This window comes from Alligator sinensis, unplaced genomic scaffold (assembly GCF_000455745.1).
Source record: "Alligator sinensis unplaced genomic scaffold, ASM45574v1 scaffold1347_1, whole genome shotgun sequence".
NCBI classification, from domain to species: Eukaryota; Metazoa; Chordata; order Crocodylia; family Alligatoridae; genus Alligator; species Alligator sinensis.
The window spans coordinates 794,168-810,243 of NW_005842566.1; the positions used below are offsets into that span (position 1 = coordinate 794,168).

The following is a 16,076-nucleotide window of genomic DNA, read 5'->3' on the forward strand; positions in this document are numbered from 1 at the left end:
CATGCCCCCTCTGGGGCGTCTCAAAGCTGCCCCTCTCTGGGGCCGGGGTCTACGTATCCCGCATACAACCCGGGGTCTCTGTTCCCCGTCCGCAACCCACTGGTTGCGCTCAGGGCCCCCACACCTCTGGGGTCCCTATGAGGATAATGCGCCCCCTTGGCACTAGACTGCACCCTCACTGGTGCTAGGGCACCCCACCTTCTCTGGGGTCCCTATGAGGCCTCCTCCAACCCCTACAGACTCACCCAAGCCTCCGGTATAATATGTAAGCCGAACATAAACTAGAGCCTCCTGGCTGTAACGCAAATATAAAGCCCCCTGGCTAAACCATAGTGCCCAATCCTCTCAGGGCTATCGTGAGCTGTACTTGCAAGTCAGGCTTCTCCCCATATCTTGGCTGAGGGAGCTCTTGCCTCTCCAGCTGCTGGCAGGGAACTGCCAGCCTGGCCTCAGCCCTGGGCTTTATAAGGGCCAGGCCCTGCCCCCTCCAGGCAGCTGGCTCCCCTTAGTTGCTCCGGCGACCCGCAGCTGCGCTTGTTACCCTGGCAACCCTCAGCTGGGCTCATTATGACCTGCCAGGGCTCTGTCTCTCTCTCCCTGGCAGTTTCTCCTCTCTAGAAGCAGAGCACCTCGGTGCTCTGCGGCATGATTGTATCATTTTGATTGTGTGTAGCACATTGGGATTCCAGGGGTGGCTGTAATACCCCCTAGTGGCACTGTGATTGTGCCCTGCTTAGTGGAAATATAATAATAATAATAATAATAGGTAGGCTGTCCACAGGCCTTAACATGGCCCCAGTCCAACTGATCCCCCACTGGGGTTTCTCAGCACTGTACTGATCTATGCCCAGGTCCCTCGCTGGGCCTCTCTGGTCTTAAGCCCCTAGCTGGGCCTTCTATACAGCTGTGCTGCTGCAGGGCATCTGACGCCTTAGGGACTAAATATATGGCTCCAGCCCTTTCCTATGCCACAGCCCAAGCCTCTTGGGTGTTGCTATCACACTGTTCTTTTGTTGGGGCTTCCCTTTGCTCTCAGCTAAGCCTTCTAGCCAATGCCCACTGTATTGAACCTGGCTTTGAGGCATTAGCTCTGGTCTGTCTCTTTCAGATTTTGGGCCCCTGGCCTCTGTCTTCCAGGCTCCAGGCCCCTGTCTGGTCATGCCCCTTTCGGGCACTGGGCCTCTGGCCCCTGTCTGGTTGCATCCCTCTCAGGCACTGGGCCCCTGGCCCATGTCTGGCTCTGTGGCCCCACTCCCTGCCCGCTCTGGGCTCAATAGCCTGACAGGGCTCAAGGCAATCACATGCCCCATGAGTACCAATGGGACCTCTGTATACCATCCCTACAATGCCAGCCCAAACCGCTGGTATAAAACTGACATAAACCATAAGCTCTTGGGCTATAACATAAACACAAAGGGAAGCAGTCCTCTGCCCCGTTAAGAGGGAAAATATTCTCTGACCCCTCAACTAGGATAGCCTCTCAGCCCTGGTCCATAGCCTAGCGGGCTCCCCTGGCCTCACTGGGGATCTATATGCAGCACTGCAGTCCCTTCAGGAGCCCTGCTGCTGGAGTTCTTCACCCTGTGGCAGCCAGGGAGAGATCAGCCTGCTAGCCCAAGCCTCAGGGTTATATCCTCCCAGGGCCCTGCACCCTTCCAGTCAGCAGACTGCCTGAGCTACCTGCAGGTGCATGCTAATTGCCGAATTGCCCTTTTCCCCCAGCAACAAAATTTTCCAGCTGTGTCCTGGAACAGATATCATAATTCTTATGTCTTCAGAAAAATCCTTAAATCATTTAGCAGAGTCTTTTAGATCCTTTGGTGCAGCACAGTGGAAATCATCTAGAGGAGAATATAGAAAAAAACTGAAATGAGAACATTGACTCAAATGAGTAATGTGATGTACCTCCCTATGCTTTATATGCATATGGCCAACAGCACAATATTTTCATTTATATAACCACAGGGAAGTGTAGTATTTTGTCTTTGAGACTTATGTCCAAAATAATCTTGTGATTATTCTGTTTATAAACAATTCTTAAAGAACTGCAGATTGCAAAAATAACTCTAATGAGAGTAAGAGGCTACAGGAGAAGGAGCCAGGTGGTTTGGGGCATTTCACGTATGACACACTGACCAAAGAAACAACACAAACAGCATTGAAGATAGAGGATAACATTTAATCTTTCACTTGGTGCTGAGAAATGGTTAGTTAAAGGGAAAAAATAAATCAAAATGGGTGTTTCTCAAACTTTAAAGGAAAAAACAAAAACACGTTTGGGATAATCTATGAATCTATAAATGTATAAGAACAAGTCTCACATACTCCAGCTGAAAAGGTAAAAGTCACAAGGTTATAAACAAATAACAGTGATGTTGTAAAGTAAATCACACTGCAACGTTAACTCTGGGAGGTCCTGCACCTGCTATCCTCAGCCTTTCTCTCTAGAGAAATGTTTATGTCAAGCTCTTCCCCTTAATCTTTATTCTGCTACATATATGTGCATGTATGTGCACACAGACACACACGTGTGTGCATTCATGCACACAGATGGTATAGGTGTGGTCAGAATTTGACACAAGACAAGAAGCATGGTTATAAAAATGGCTTGGAAGGGCATCATCAGATGTTTCAGATATTTAGGTAAAGTCACTTATTTTACTCAAATGTTTGTTAAGCAAAACTATCTGTCTTTCTCAATTAGAATGATATGGGCGGTCAGCGGAGCCTCATAAATAAGTGGACAACTTTCCTTAAAGCAAGGCTGGTGTGTTCAATACCTGGGCCTGAAGGAGCAGACACACATTTTGATGAGCTCCGTAAGTTGAAGTGACTTTTATGATTTTACTCCGTAACTTCATTTTATATTTTTGTTTTGCTTGACAGCAGTTTGGGGCCTCAATCTAACATCACATTTCCCAGCACTGGCAGCTGCATTGACATTAACAAAATTATTGCTGATTTAAATCGAGCGTCAGCTCAGTCAGAATGATTTTTACTCTCCTTTCTTTCTTTGGAGAGATGTTCATCTGGTTCCATGTAGAAATCAGCCCATTCACAGTCAGAATAACTCAGCACTTTAGTATAATTCACAGGACAAAAATGCAAAATCAAAGAAGTGTCAGGATTTATTGTATGTTTACAAAGTGTCAAATAAAAAGGTGGTGAATGTGGAAGTGTTTAATGGCTATTCAATAAAAACAAACTTTTCCTATTGCAGAAGATATATTCTTACTTTCTACAAGAGATGAGAGAAACCCTCTAGTGTATGGAGTCTTCACCACTTCAAGGTATGTGTAGGGTTACATTCACCCTTGAAATCCACTCCTGAAAGCTTCATTAAGGGAAAAATGCCTTCAGGTCAAAGGGAGTTGTTCTAAATAAGGATTGGACTGCTAATCACCATGGCTTGTGTTTTCAAAAATAGGTGCATAAAGTTAGTTTCCCAAATTCTTTTCTAGGTAGCTAAATAGGTGCCTGATCTTCAAAAGGTAGTTTAAAACAAGAATGAAAACTTCACAAAAATATTATATATTTGTTCTAGTTTATGATGTAATTGAATTTCAAAATTCATAACTTCTTGAACATCTTGACTGAGAACTCAGCACCTCCCTGTGAAGTCCCTTCATTCCCCTCTGTTGGCTGATCTTGAATATCTTTGGAAATTAAACAGGATTGTATCTCAGAGTCATCTAGCAGAAGGTCACTTACAATAGCAAATGGGTTATAGTACTACAGCCTGATTTACAGGTGAAGGTGGTAGAAAAATAACACTTCCTCCTCTCCTTGTTAAGGCAAATAATGTATTCTGTAGCACTCAGATACCCTTGTGAGGACCTCCACAGTACAGTCTATGAGGTAATTTAATAAAACTATCTTCATCAAAGGAGCCTGAGAAACAAACAAGAATTGGAAATCTGTGAACAATTGTGGAACTACGATGTGACTGGAGTAACAGAGACTTGGTGGGAGCTCGCATGACTGGAACACTGTCATGGATGGGTTCAAAAAGGATAGGCAGGAGAGAACTGGAGCGGGAGTTGTGCTTTATGTAAAAGAGCTGTATGTTTGCTCAGAGCTCCAGAATGAAACTGGAGACAGGCCTGTTGAAAGTCTTATGGTTAGGTTCAAAGAGGAGAGCACCAAGGGTAAAGTTGTGGTGGGTATGTGCTGTAGACAGCCAGATCAGGAGGGTGAGGTAGATGAGACTTTCTTCATACAGCTAGCAGTTTTTGGAGAGGGTAGGGGACAACTTCCTGGTGCTACTGTTAGAGAGGGCAACTAGGGGCCATGCTCTTTTTGACCTCCTGCTCACAAACAGGGAAATATTGGTGGGGAATGTAGTAGTGGATGGCAACTTGGGCAGCAGTGACCATGAAATGGTTGAGTTCATGATCCTAAGGAAAGGAAGAAAGGAGAGCAGCAAAGTACGGACTCCGGACTTCAGAAAAGCCAACTTTGACTCGCTCAGGGAACTGATGGCCAGGATCCCCTAGAAAGCCAGTCTGGGGGGCAAAGGAGTATGGGAGAGCTGATTTTATTTTAAGGAAAGCTTACCGAGGGTGCAGGAATGATCCATCCCTTTGCACAGGAAGAGTAGAAAGTATGGCAGAAGACCAGCTTGGCTTAGCAGGGAACTCTACAGTGAGCTAAAACACAAAAAGGAAGCTTAGAAGTATTGGAAACTTGGACAAACAACTAGAGAGGAGTGTAAACACACTTCTCAGACATGAGGGGATGAAATCAGGAGGCCAAAGTACAATTGGGGTTGCAATTAGCAAAGGACATAAAGGGTTACAAAAAGGGTTTTTACACATATGGCAGTACCAGGAGGAAGATCAGGGAAAGTTCTGGGTTTCTTACTAAAATGGGGGAGGCAACCTAGTGACAGAGGATGCAGAAAAGGCTGAAGTGCTCAATGCCTTTTTCACTTCAGTCTTCACAGGGAAGGTGAATGTTGACTGAGGTCATATCAAAAGCCTTGCTAAAGTCAAGGTATATCACGTCCGCTACTCTTCCCGCATTCACAGAGCCATTCATTTCATCATAGAAGGCAAAGGGGTTGGTCAAGCATGACTTGCCCTTGGTGCATCCATGCTGACTCTTCCTAATTACTGCCTTCTCCAAGTACTTAAAAATGGATTTCTTGAGGACCTGCTCTATGATTTTTCCAGGGATTGAGGTGGGTCTGTAATTCCTTGGATCCTCCTTCCCATTCTTAAAAATGGACACTACATTTGCCCTTGTCCAATCATCCGGGACCTCTCCCAATTGCCCCATGATCTCCAGATCCCTTCAACCTCTAGGTTAAAACATGCATCCAGGATGTTCACAGATTTGACAAGCCTAGGCTCCAACAGAGCAAAGCTTTAAATTCTTTTTCTGAATGATATTAAGTATAGCCTGATAACCTTTGACCTGATAATTACAATTCTGTATAAGCCAACGGTGTCATCTTGTTGCAAAAAGAGGCCAATAGTATACTGGGCTGTGTTAATAGTAGTGTCATTTCCAAATCAAGGAAAGTGATTTTCCTGCTCTAATAGCACTTGTAAGGCCTCAACTGGAGTACTGTATCCCATTTAGGGCTCCTCATTTCAAGAAAGATATGGACAAATTAGGCAGAATCCAGTGGAGAGTGACAAGAAATTATTAGAGGTCCAGGAAATTTATTAGGATAGTCTGAAATAACTAGGATTATTTAGTCTGGAGAGCTAAAGATGAGGTGGGGTATAGGGGAGGCAGTGGTATTTGATAACAGGCTTCAAATACCTGAAGGGTGGAGATAGACTCATTTCTGTGGCCGTAGAAGACAGAACAAGGAGTCTTACATTACAGAAAGAGAAATGTAGGGTGATGGTTATTAAGCATTGGAAGAGACGATCCAAAGAGGTTATAGACATTTTTCAAGAGACACTTGGATGGCTTAGTCAGAAATGATTCTGCCTTGAAGTCGTGGGACTAAGTGGCCTCCTAAGGTTCCCTCTAGCCTACTCTTCTGTGATTCTACAATCCATAATGTACATAAATTGTAAATAGTACTCAGCCATAATAACAATCAGATATAGTGCTAGATACAAAGCCAATCTGAGTCAGTGAGGATGATTATATTATCTTCAGTGAACTGTGGATCAGTTCTGTAATGTAGAGGTCATTTATAAATATGCTTTTATAAATATGTTTAAGTCCTTGTAAATATGATTATTTTCTTTCAGCTCTGTATTCAAGGGCTCTGCAGTATGCGTGTACAGCATGGCTGATATCAGAGCTGTGTTCAATGGTCCTTATGCGCATAAAGAAAGTGTGGATCATCGATGGGTACAATATGAAGGTCGCATCCCATATCCAAGACCTGGTACAGTAGGTATCTGTTTAAGAGTATGCTTCTATTTTTAGTCAGGGGACCTTCCCCCCCCCTAAAAAATTAGTAACTGATATTGTACTCTCAGGATGTTTTAAATTATCCTTTCAACTCTTGCTCATGCTGACAGCTCCGGCTTCTACCTTCCCTTTTTATATATGTCTTCCGTTTCTCTTAGATAACACTGTGCCCAGACTGTCTGTTTCCTCACTCATTATCACTCATGTTCTGGTTGCTTGTTTTTTGGTTATTTTTCCATCTGTAGGTGGAGAGATCATGCATGAAATGCCAGTACTTAATAAACCTCTGAGTACATTTATTTTTTGAATATTAAATAATGATGATGTACTCAGTTTTTAAATCTTGTCTTTTAATAGGACTTAGATGTAGCCATTGTTTCAGCTTCTATTGTTGGCTGAAACAATGAGTATCTGTAAGAATAGGCAGGTTGTGGGTGTATGTATGTGTACACACACACACACACACACACACACACACACACACACACACTTTAAATAGAGGCAATATAACATTTCCCTGATGATGTCTATTAGTCTGTGTGTCTATGTGTTTGTCTGTCTCTAACTATCTATTTTTCCCTCTGTGTGTGTTAATTTTATTCTATAAAGTATGTATATAAAAGAAATATAAATAATGGCTCATTTTAAATAATGCTGATGAAAAAGTGATAGGAAGAAATCTAAAACTTATTGTCAGAAAACATTTTCAAATAATTCTCTGGGTACAAGTTACCAGGCAAAACTTAAGGGAAAAGTAAAAAACCAAAAAAAAACAAAACAAAAAAAAATTCAAAATTTTCTCTCCACTTTTTTGCATTTCAAAATTTGAAATGTCATAAAAAATTCAGGTGTAAAATGTCAACCTTCACTACAGTTGGATAGCAGTGGACAACATTATTATGAAAAAAAAAATTTCACCTAGTATCTAAAGAACTAGATATAGGCCTTGTTATATGCTGTGCACCATTCACATATTGTATGTTATTAGTGCTAGCTCGAGCTTGGTGTTAGCGCTAGCTCAAGTTTGGAGGAATTGCACGTTCAGGCAAGCAGGAGTCTGGAGGACTGAAAAGTAAGAATCCCATCCCTCCCGTTCTGGGCTTCACCCCGCATCCCCTAGGCGCTCCCCTGGTTCCCCCCTGCCACTGCCCCGGGGCTTCTCCACACCACCTGCCTGTTTATTTGTTGCTGTCCACACTAACCCTCCCCTGCCTGCTCCCCTGGGACAGACAACATGAGCAGCCACAAATAAATGGGGGCAGGCTGGCAGGGGGGCAGTAAGTGGGGATTTGGGGTGCTGGGGTGGGCAGGGGAGATAGTGGGTCCAATCCAGGCCAGCAGGAGAAAGGGGCTGAGTGGGGTGTTTACACTAAGATGTAGCCTAGAGTGGCTACACCAGAGTGTAACGCAAGATGGGTAAAACAGGTCAGAGATAATCCTGCCCTGGAGCGGTGTAACTTTGAGCTGACTAACGAGTGCTTAAAATTAGTTTCAGCTGTTAATGTGAGGACAATTCAGGTGTTAAGAGCTCCAGGAGCGGCCCAAAATTACTGTGTAACAAGGCCCTTATTCTTTTTAAGGTTCTGTAGTGTCTGAAAAGGTTGAATATGCTGTACTAAAATATATACACTGACTGAGGGGTTGTAGTGTCAATCATTTATTGTACGTTAACCATCACATGACTGATGTGTGAGTCACACGTAGGCGTGTCTGTGATTCTACTGGCTGATTTCCATGCACCTAGTTGAGAGAATGTTACATTTCAGAAAGTTTGATGACAAACCAATACTTTCAATAAGCCTCCACTTCTTAAGTCTACAATGACTTCCTGTATAACACCTGATAACTAGGAATCCTAGTTTTCTCTGATATTAAAAAAAAAAAAATCACAACTTCACTGATTAAAAAAAAAAAAAAAATTGCAAATTCTCTGATAAAAACCCCACGATCCATGATTAAAACGAAATGCCACTATATATGTATGTAGGTATCAATTGAACACAATGTTTTTTATTTACAACTTTAAAGTGATGTGGAAGCCTACCAGTGCCTCAGTCACTATAGTAAAATAAATTCTAAGTACCTGTAAATTTTCATATTTGATTTTGGGATTTTTATTATGGAAAATCACAGGTCTCCCTGCCCCCTTAGCTCACCAGGACCCAAGTCCAGGCCCCGCACTCCCCATTCACAGCCTCCTGGGCCCTGCTGATGCTTCTCACTCCCCATCCACAGCCCCTGCCCTCCCATCCCTACTGGAGCAGGCCAGGGGTACGGGGTGAGGGATCCAAGTCCACAGTACCCTGCCCCCCGCAGCAGCACCCGAGCCTTGCCTACCACGCGTGAGAGGTGGTGGCTGCTGCAGCTCACTCATGGGTGGCATGGCTGGAGCGGAGCCCGTGGAGGGTGGGTGCAGGCTGCCTGCTGCGGACTTGGGCGGTAGAGCCAGCTCCCTGCCACTGTGCACACTCCGGGTGTTCAAGAGGGCCCCATGCCCCCCAGATCTACGCGCGGGGTGGGGCCAGCTGCCTGCTGTAGGTTCAGGCTCTCCATCCTGCTGCCCTCCACTGGGGCCTCCACAGCCCAGCAGGTGGGACCTGGCATGGCAGGGCAGAACGGGCCTGGGTGGGGAAGCTCATTGCCACCACTGTGAGCCCCACGCTGCCCTGGTAACATGCCCCCTGTCTGCCCTAGAGCAGCAGGGATATCAGCACGGGGTTGTGCTCTCACTGTTGCATGGCAGACAGGGGATGCCTCACCAGGGCAGCGCGGGGCTTGCAGCAGTCACAGTGAGCTTCCCTGCCTAGCCCCGTGCTGCCCTGCTGTGCCGGGTCTCACCCGCTGGGCTGCAGCGGCCGCGGAGGTGGAAGCAGGGTTTGGGAGCCTGAGCCCACAGCAGCCAGCCCACCCCCACCCCCATCCTGCACACAGATCTGGGGGGCACAGGTCCCACCTACCCCCCCGTGAGAGTGCGTGGAGCAGCAGGGAGCTGACCAGCCCCCTGGACAAGCCACCTGTGGCCCCATCCCGCTTCCTGCTGGTGCCCGCTCTGCAGCTGTGGTTTGTGGCCCCAGGCCCCAAGCCCCATGCATCGCCAGCAGCCCCAGCCCCAGCCCCAGCCCTGCCCTGCCCAACTGTCTCCCTCCCTCCCTACCTCAGTATGGGGTCTTCAGTCCCTGTCCCTCACTTACCTGTGGGAGCTGCCCTGGCACCCATGTGCATATACATGTACATGGCACCCCTTGCCTGACCGCCCTCCTCCCACTGCCCCCAGCCCCTTGCAGGCTGGAACTCTGCCAGCCTGCAGAGAGCAAAAAAGCAAGCTCCGCATATTTCTCTGTTAAAATGAAAAATCTGCATTTTTCTTGGGTAAAGGTGAAAATCCGCATTTTCCGTTTATCCACGGGAAACTGAAAACCCAGATCCCTGCTTATAACAACCATGAGAAAATAGTTCTATACAAAGTTGAAATCCTTAGGACCTCCTCATTCAGTCCTTACTCCATGGACTTGGGTAAGAGTTTGAGTACGTGTTTGAGCAAGGGGCTGACTGGTAGTCAAGAAGGTCCTAGGAAAGAGAGTGTCTGTCATATTTAATTATGCATCGAGTGAACATATTTACACATAAAATAGTAATTATTTCTATTACATATTTTTGAAAATTGATCCTTTTTTCAATATTGAGATAGATCCATCCCAGATCAGAAAATCACTGAAATCAGAGGTTTGGGATATTGAGTCCGAATTAGGATTTTAATTATATATCCTTTCACGCTTCTTTTTTATAGTAAGCTAAACCAAAATCCTGTGCAAGTGGTCTTCAATTTTGTCAGAGAGAGACAGAAATCCGATTTGACAGACAAGCCCCCCTGTTCTTCTGCTTTTCTGCTTAATGGTTATACAGCTTTTCAACATCAGTATTCAAACAGGGGGAGATATGCTGCAGGCCTTAGGGGTGTTCTTGCTGCTCCCAGGACACTGGAATCCCAACACGTTGGAGCAGACTCGATTAACAGGGTCTGCTGGAGCGTGGCAAATGCCATGCTCCAGCAGCCTCCTGAGTCGGTGGGCACTTGAACTAAAGCTCATGAAACAAGCTTTAGTTCAAGCACCCCTGCCACTACTTTTAAGCACAGGGATGCTGATACAGGAGGTGTGGCAGCGCTTTAATTAGAGTGTCTCTCGGAGCTACTATAATTAAAACACCGCTGCCCCACCCCTGGAGCGTGTGTAAAAGTGCCCATTGTGCCCAAAGCAAAAGCCACCAGAGCTTCCCATTGGATAGGTTAACTCATGTAGTGCTTAGGGAATATTAAATAGACACAATCTAGTCCTTTTAATTTTGTCAAACACTAGAATACAAAGTGACTATTTGATTACAAAAGCTAAGCCATAAAATTAGCATGCCCAGCGTTGCTTCTGATTTCATTACATTTCTTATGTTTTAAACAACTGGCAGCACACAAAAATGAATACACTGTGAAATGCATTTCCTTTGATGTTTGCCTTTGCAGAGATGCATTGACTTCCGTTAGGCATTTATACGGAAGCAAGAGACTGTCACCCTAATTTAACATTCAGCTCTGCTAACTTTATCTCCTAAGTAAATAAAGCTGCTTGCTATATATGCTGTGGCCACTTTGATATTGAAATTTTGACAAAATGCTTCCTGTGGCAATTTGTGTCAGAGATAAACTCCCAACATGACCATGATGTCAGGACTTTACAATGCTAGACAATTACAGACAGCAGGAGCCCTTACTTGCTTCAGTTCCTTTCTCACTGGCATTGCTTGCTTGCCCTCTGGTGTTAGTTCAAGGCAAAAGGCTGGGTGGAGATGCACCTTACAGACTAAATAAGATATGTATAGAGCACAAGCTTTTGTGAACTCGAGTTCACTCCATCAGATGCTGTGAAAAGACAGCATAGAGCAGTGTATAAAGGGGAGCGAGTGAATGGATTACAAAAAGTGGGAAAGAAGGCGGGGGAATGAAGGGGGAAAGGGAAACAGTGTCGAGAGGGGAATACAAGCAAAGAATCCATAGGAGCAAAGGGGTCACATAAGCTTATCCAAGTAATGGGATAAGAATCTGCGATCCCAGTTAGTTTGTAAGTTCAAGGACCGCTGATATGCCTGATTAGGGAACAGACTCACTCTTTAGGCTTTGTCAGTGTAAAATGCATCTTTCTTTCAGCCCGACCTTTCCTGGCATTAATAGGGAGCTCCAGGAAATTAAACAATGGGGAAAGGATTGATAAGTACTAATCCTGGGAACTGGAGAAAGGGCAAAATCAAATATAAAAAGAAAGCAGGTCTGAAGCAAAGATCTATTTGAAAAGCAAGACATTATCATTATAACTTTTCTTTCACCTCTAAAAAAAATTGATCTGAATTGTAACCAGGTACAACTTAAGCTTGTTTCTTCCTTGTTGCATGAGGACTCACCCGGGACACTTCCATTAACAGTACAAGTAATGCAAGGCATATTTATGAACACAGAGCTTAACATATATTGTAAAGTTCTTCACCTTTTTAAAATTTGGGTTTATAATTTCTTGTCAGCACCAAGGAAAAGGCAGAATAGCAGGATTTGGAGCAGTCCAGGAGATAAGAGCTTTTACTCTGCCTATGTACCTGGCTGTAAGCACTGCAGTAGCTGAACACCTTACAACCTTCCTGGATGTCACCCTCAGTGCTTCTGTGAGAAACAAAAAAATACTTTCCACTTTGCAGATTCGAAACTGAGAAATTGAGGACCAAATGTTTAAAGGAATTTAGGGCGGCAAAGCCTCAGTTAGGAGGTACTAATGATATTTTCACAGGTCTAACATTGAAGTCCATGGCAAAACTCCTAGTTACTTCAGTGGGTCTGCAATTTCTCATTAACTGACTTGTGAAAGGTCTGGTAGGAAATCCATGGCATAGTCTTTTATCCTAACCAATACTTCAACCTTGAAAGGAGGTACCCAAAGGAAGAAGCCATCCCTCAATCCACATTTAAGAGGTTGTTCGTTTGATTTCTTCTGATTTCTTTCCACTTCAAACTCTAAAAGCAAAATATGACATGGGACTTCTGAATTTTTTGTATTTTTATTTCCTACGAGTTTCTTTTGAAAAAATCTAAAATAACTAAAATTAAAATGTAGTTTATCCTAAAATGTCTGTCTTACATTCTTGTTCAACTCCCATCCCCTTCCTTTTGCTTTCTCTTCCCCTTTGCAATGGACCATCTTGCCATAATATCTAAGCACCAATCTTATTTCTCTCTTTTTTCTTGTCCCCTATGATTTTCCAATGCAAAGGTAGGTAGGAGAGGTGATTTACTTTCCATCTACCTAGACTAGTCCCAGGAGAATGAGCCTCGGAGATATCGCTGTTTGCCAAAGACTCCCACTGTTCTCTTGGCTGGCTGGCTTTCGTGCTATAATAAGTGTGTTCATAAAACATTGAGGTTGAACAGGTTTTGATTATTATTTTTAAACTTATCTCCTGTTGCTGCTGATCTTTTATAGGTTGGAATGAATTCCTTACTTCTCCCATTCCTCTCTCCTTTGATCTCCCCACTTTAATTGGGCAGCTCAATTACGTGAAATCTTTCACTTTGTTTTTTTGTCCAGAAAGGACTTCCTCCTCCTCCTCCTTACCAGTCTGCTTTCCTCACATAAATCATCTGTGAGTTAACAGCAGATTTCCAGGACTCAATGAATCTTGTTACCTTTCATACTTACAAGGCTTTAGGGAGCACTCTGCCACCCCACCTGCAAAGTCAAGGTCACGTAGCTGAGTTCTCTCATTCTAATCACCCTCAGAGTAATTCTCTCTTAAATTATTTCCTAATATTCACAGTACAGGTGCATTACAGGGAAATGCAATACAGCACGCTTAAGGCTGGCACTAGAACAGGGTAAAGCAGACCTTGAATAGAGGTTTAGCTGAATCCATTCTCCAGCTGAACTAACATTTCATTTTCTTCTGATTCAGTCTAGGATCAGGCATCAGCCAAGGGCATCTGAGCCTTTAAAAAAAATATTTCTCTTTCATGAAAAAGGTTGGTCCTTGACCACTTTACTTGTTTTGCTGTTCCCTGGCTGTGCCTAGCTGGTTCCCCTGGAGCTTGCTCTAAATATAAGCAAGGTTAGCACAAAATTCTGCTTTCTGAGCCTCCCTGTGGATTGCTCTGCCATACTTTGCCCTTTCTCTGTCTCTGGAGATACACAGATCATACTGGAAGGCACATTCAAAATGCATAATGTACAATGGAGCTCCACATGCTGCCAGCCATGGAACTGAATGTAGATTAAAATACTTAAAGTCATTCATATAACTTAACCAGTCCCATTTTCCAGAGTGGCTTAAGACTAGATCCAAACTAGCCCTTTGTCCAAAATTCAGCTTTTCAAAACCACTGCTTATCTTCAATGTAACCCTAACCCTCATGTGAACATTGACCAGGCACTTGAAGTTCTTGACATACCCAGAAGCTCTTCACTCTTGATGAAGCTCAGTAGATCAGCACTGATCTCACCTCTCCATCCTGTGATGATTTATAATTTTGGTATTTCTCCATCTCTTTTGCCTACAGAGCTTCATTTGACAAGCATTGCTGGAACATGCCTAGTAGACTCAGTGCTGCACAAAACACAGCAGCAGGCGGTTACGGTGGAATTCCCTGTTGTCCAATAGCTCAGGACCGAGGAACTCACCAAGGATGTTGGGGATCTACATTAATTCCCTCCCTGATTGAGAGGATTTAAGCTTAACTCCTAAGACAAAGCCATAAACACCAGTCTACAGGATGTTCTGGGTGAAGACCCTCCATCGTTGCTATTGAAGCTGTTCCATTTGGATGAGAGAGGGTATCTCTAAGCCTATGTCTCTAGACTACTAATAAATCTGGCACTTAATTAAAAGGAGAAGATGTGGCTTCTAGCTTTAGCTTTACTGAATATTTGATGTAAGTAGTGGAATATTCAGTGGAACAGGGAATGAAAGCCTGGTTTCCTCCCTCCCAGATAAGTGTCCTAACTGTAAAGCAGTTGGCTCTGGTTCTTTCTGCCTTGATTCTCTCCTGCTTCCAAGAGCTTGCCTACTCTCTTCCTTCCAAGCACGGTGAAACAGCTTCAGGATTGAACAACAGCAAACAGGATTGAACAGGGTCCACGAAAAGAGTCCAAATCTATGAATCTGGAATAGAAGGGGGCATCTCCCGATTAGTCCAGAGTAATGACCCTGAGATCCCAAAGTGGGTACACTCCTATCATCAGCAATTCCTATTCTCTAGCTTAGGCAGATCCCAGCTCAGGCTTTATGGATTTCATACTTCTGCTCCCAGCTTTCTCACACATCCTTAGGGAGATTGGGTTCTTAAACTGCATGTTGTGAGTTCCACTAGGTGGCTCAGTGCCTAAAGATTAGGTACAAAATTATATTACCTATCACTGAGACTTTGGCTCCTAAGTGCTGAATGCACTCTGCAACATGGGACTTTAAGTTTGATTAGGTTAATGGCCCTATATACCTATTGAAATATATATGAAGACTTATTTTTAGTCATAGAAGCATTAGTAGTCATAATAATAATAAAGAAGTCAAAACAAATGCAGTGTTACAGATGCACCATTAAAGAAAAAGACAAATCCTAAGACCCAATATTTGAAAGTCCAGTTTCCAAAGTATTGTCCTGCTTTTCAGAGAGTACTCAGTGGGTGCATCTACGCATGCACTTTCTGTGGAGTTGACTAATTAGCTCCACAGTAGAGCATCACCATCTACACATGCACTGGTATTAGGGCGCAGTAAATTATTTAATTATGGCGGAGTAATTTACTGTGCAGAAACACACATCTGCACATGCATCCGGGACCACAGCAGTTTGACCTGGGGTGGTATAGCTCCAGGCTGGCAGCAGGCTTGGAGGGTCAGCCACATGGCTCTGCAGTTTCAGCCCTCTCATGCCCCAGCCAGCCTCTTTGCTGCCCAGTGCTGCCACCCAGAGCCTAGGGCTGACCACTCCTTCCTCCCCAGCCTGTTGCCAGTCCGGGGATGCTCTGTCCCAGCTCAAACTGCTGTGGTCCCAGGTGCACATGCAAACACTGCGCCTGGGAGTATCTGCTTGTGCCATAGTTTATAACGTCATCTTAATGGCACATGTAGATACACCCAGCATCCAGCAGCTCTTACTGGTTTCATTAGGACCTGTGAAGTACTCCATATTTTGGTAAATGAGCCATTTAATCCAGAATAAGAGATTTTTGCAATTGCTTTAAAAAATCTTGGCCAGGGTTCCTCCAGAATGTTAATGCAGACACATTGCACATTTTCTGGGCCATACACTCATGGCTGCATTCAACTAGAAATTTAACAAAACAAGCAGATAATAAAAGAAAGCTTCTATATGTGCAATGTAGCCATATTAACCGCCATTATATTTTATCTGAGAAAGATTAGGCTTAATTTACCAACATCTGACCCGGTTTAGATTTCAATTATGCAGATTTCCTTTAGACTATAGAAGAAAAAAGAGAAGGGCAACATCTTCTATGTTGCTGAACCTTCTCCCTGTTATTACTTGGGAAGCCCCTGAGTTTCTTTCACTGCCCATAGGACCTCCAGCTCAAATTCCCCATTTTGCAAATAATTTGGCCTTCCCCATTTTGCAAATAATTTGTGCACAGTTTTGGCACACTTGTATAACG

At 44.1% G+C, this 16,076-nt stretch overlaps 1 protein-coding gene across 1 annotated transcript in view; it reads left to right on the forward strand.

Annotated features, from left to right (window-relative positions):
* Positions 1 to 16,076, forward strand: part of SEMA3D (semaphorin 3D) — a 188,887-nt gene that overhangs the window by 132,691 nt on the left and 40,120 nt on the right. Inside the window, exons 9-11 of the mRNA XM_006032351.3 lie at positions 2,705 to 2,819; positions 3,221 to 3,290; positions 6,216 to 6,360. Of these exons, the coding sequence (XP_006032413.2) occupies positions 2,705 to 2,819; positions 3,221 to 3,290; positions 6,216 to 6,360 (330 nt within the window). The remainder of the gene's footprint in view (positions 1 to 2,704; positions 2,820 to 3,220; positions 3,291 to 6,215; positions 6,361 to 16,076) is intronic.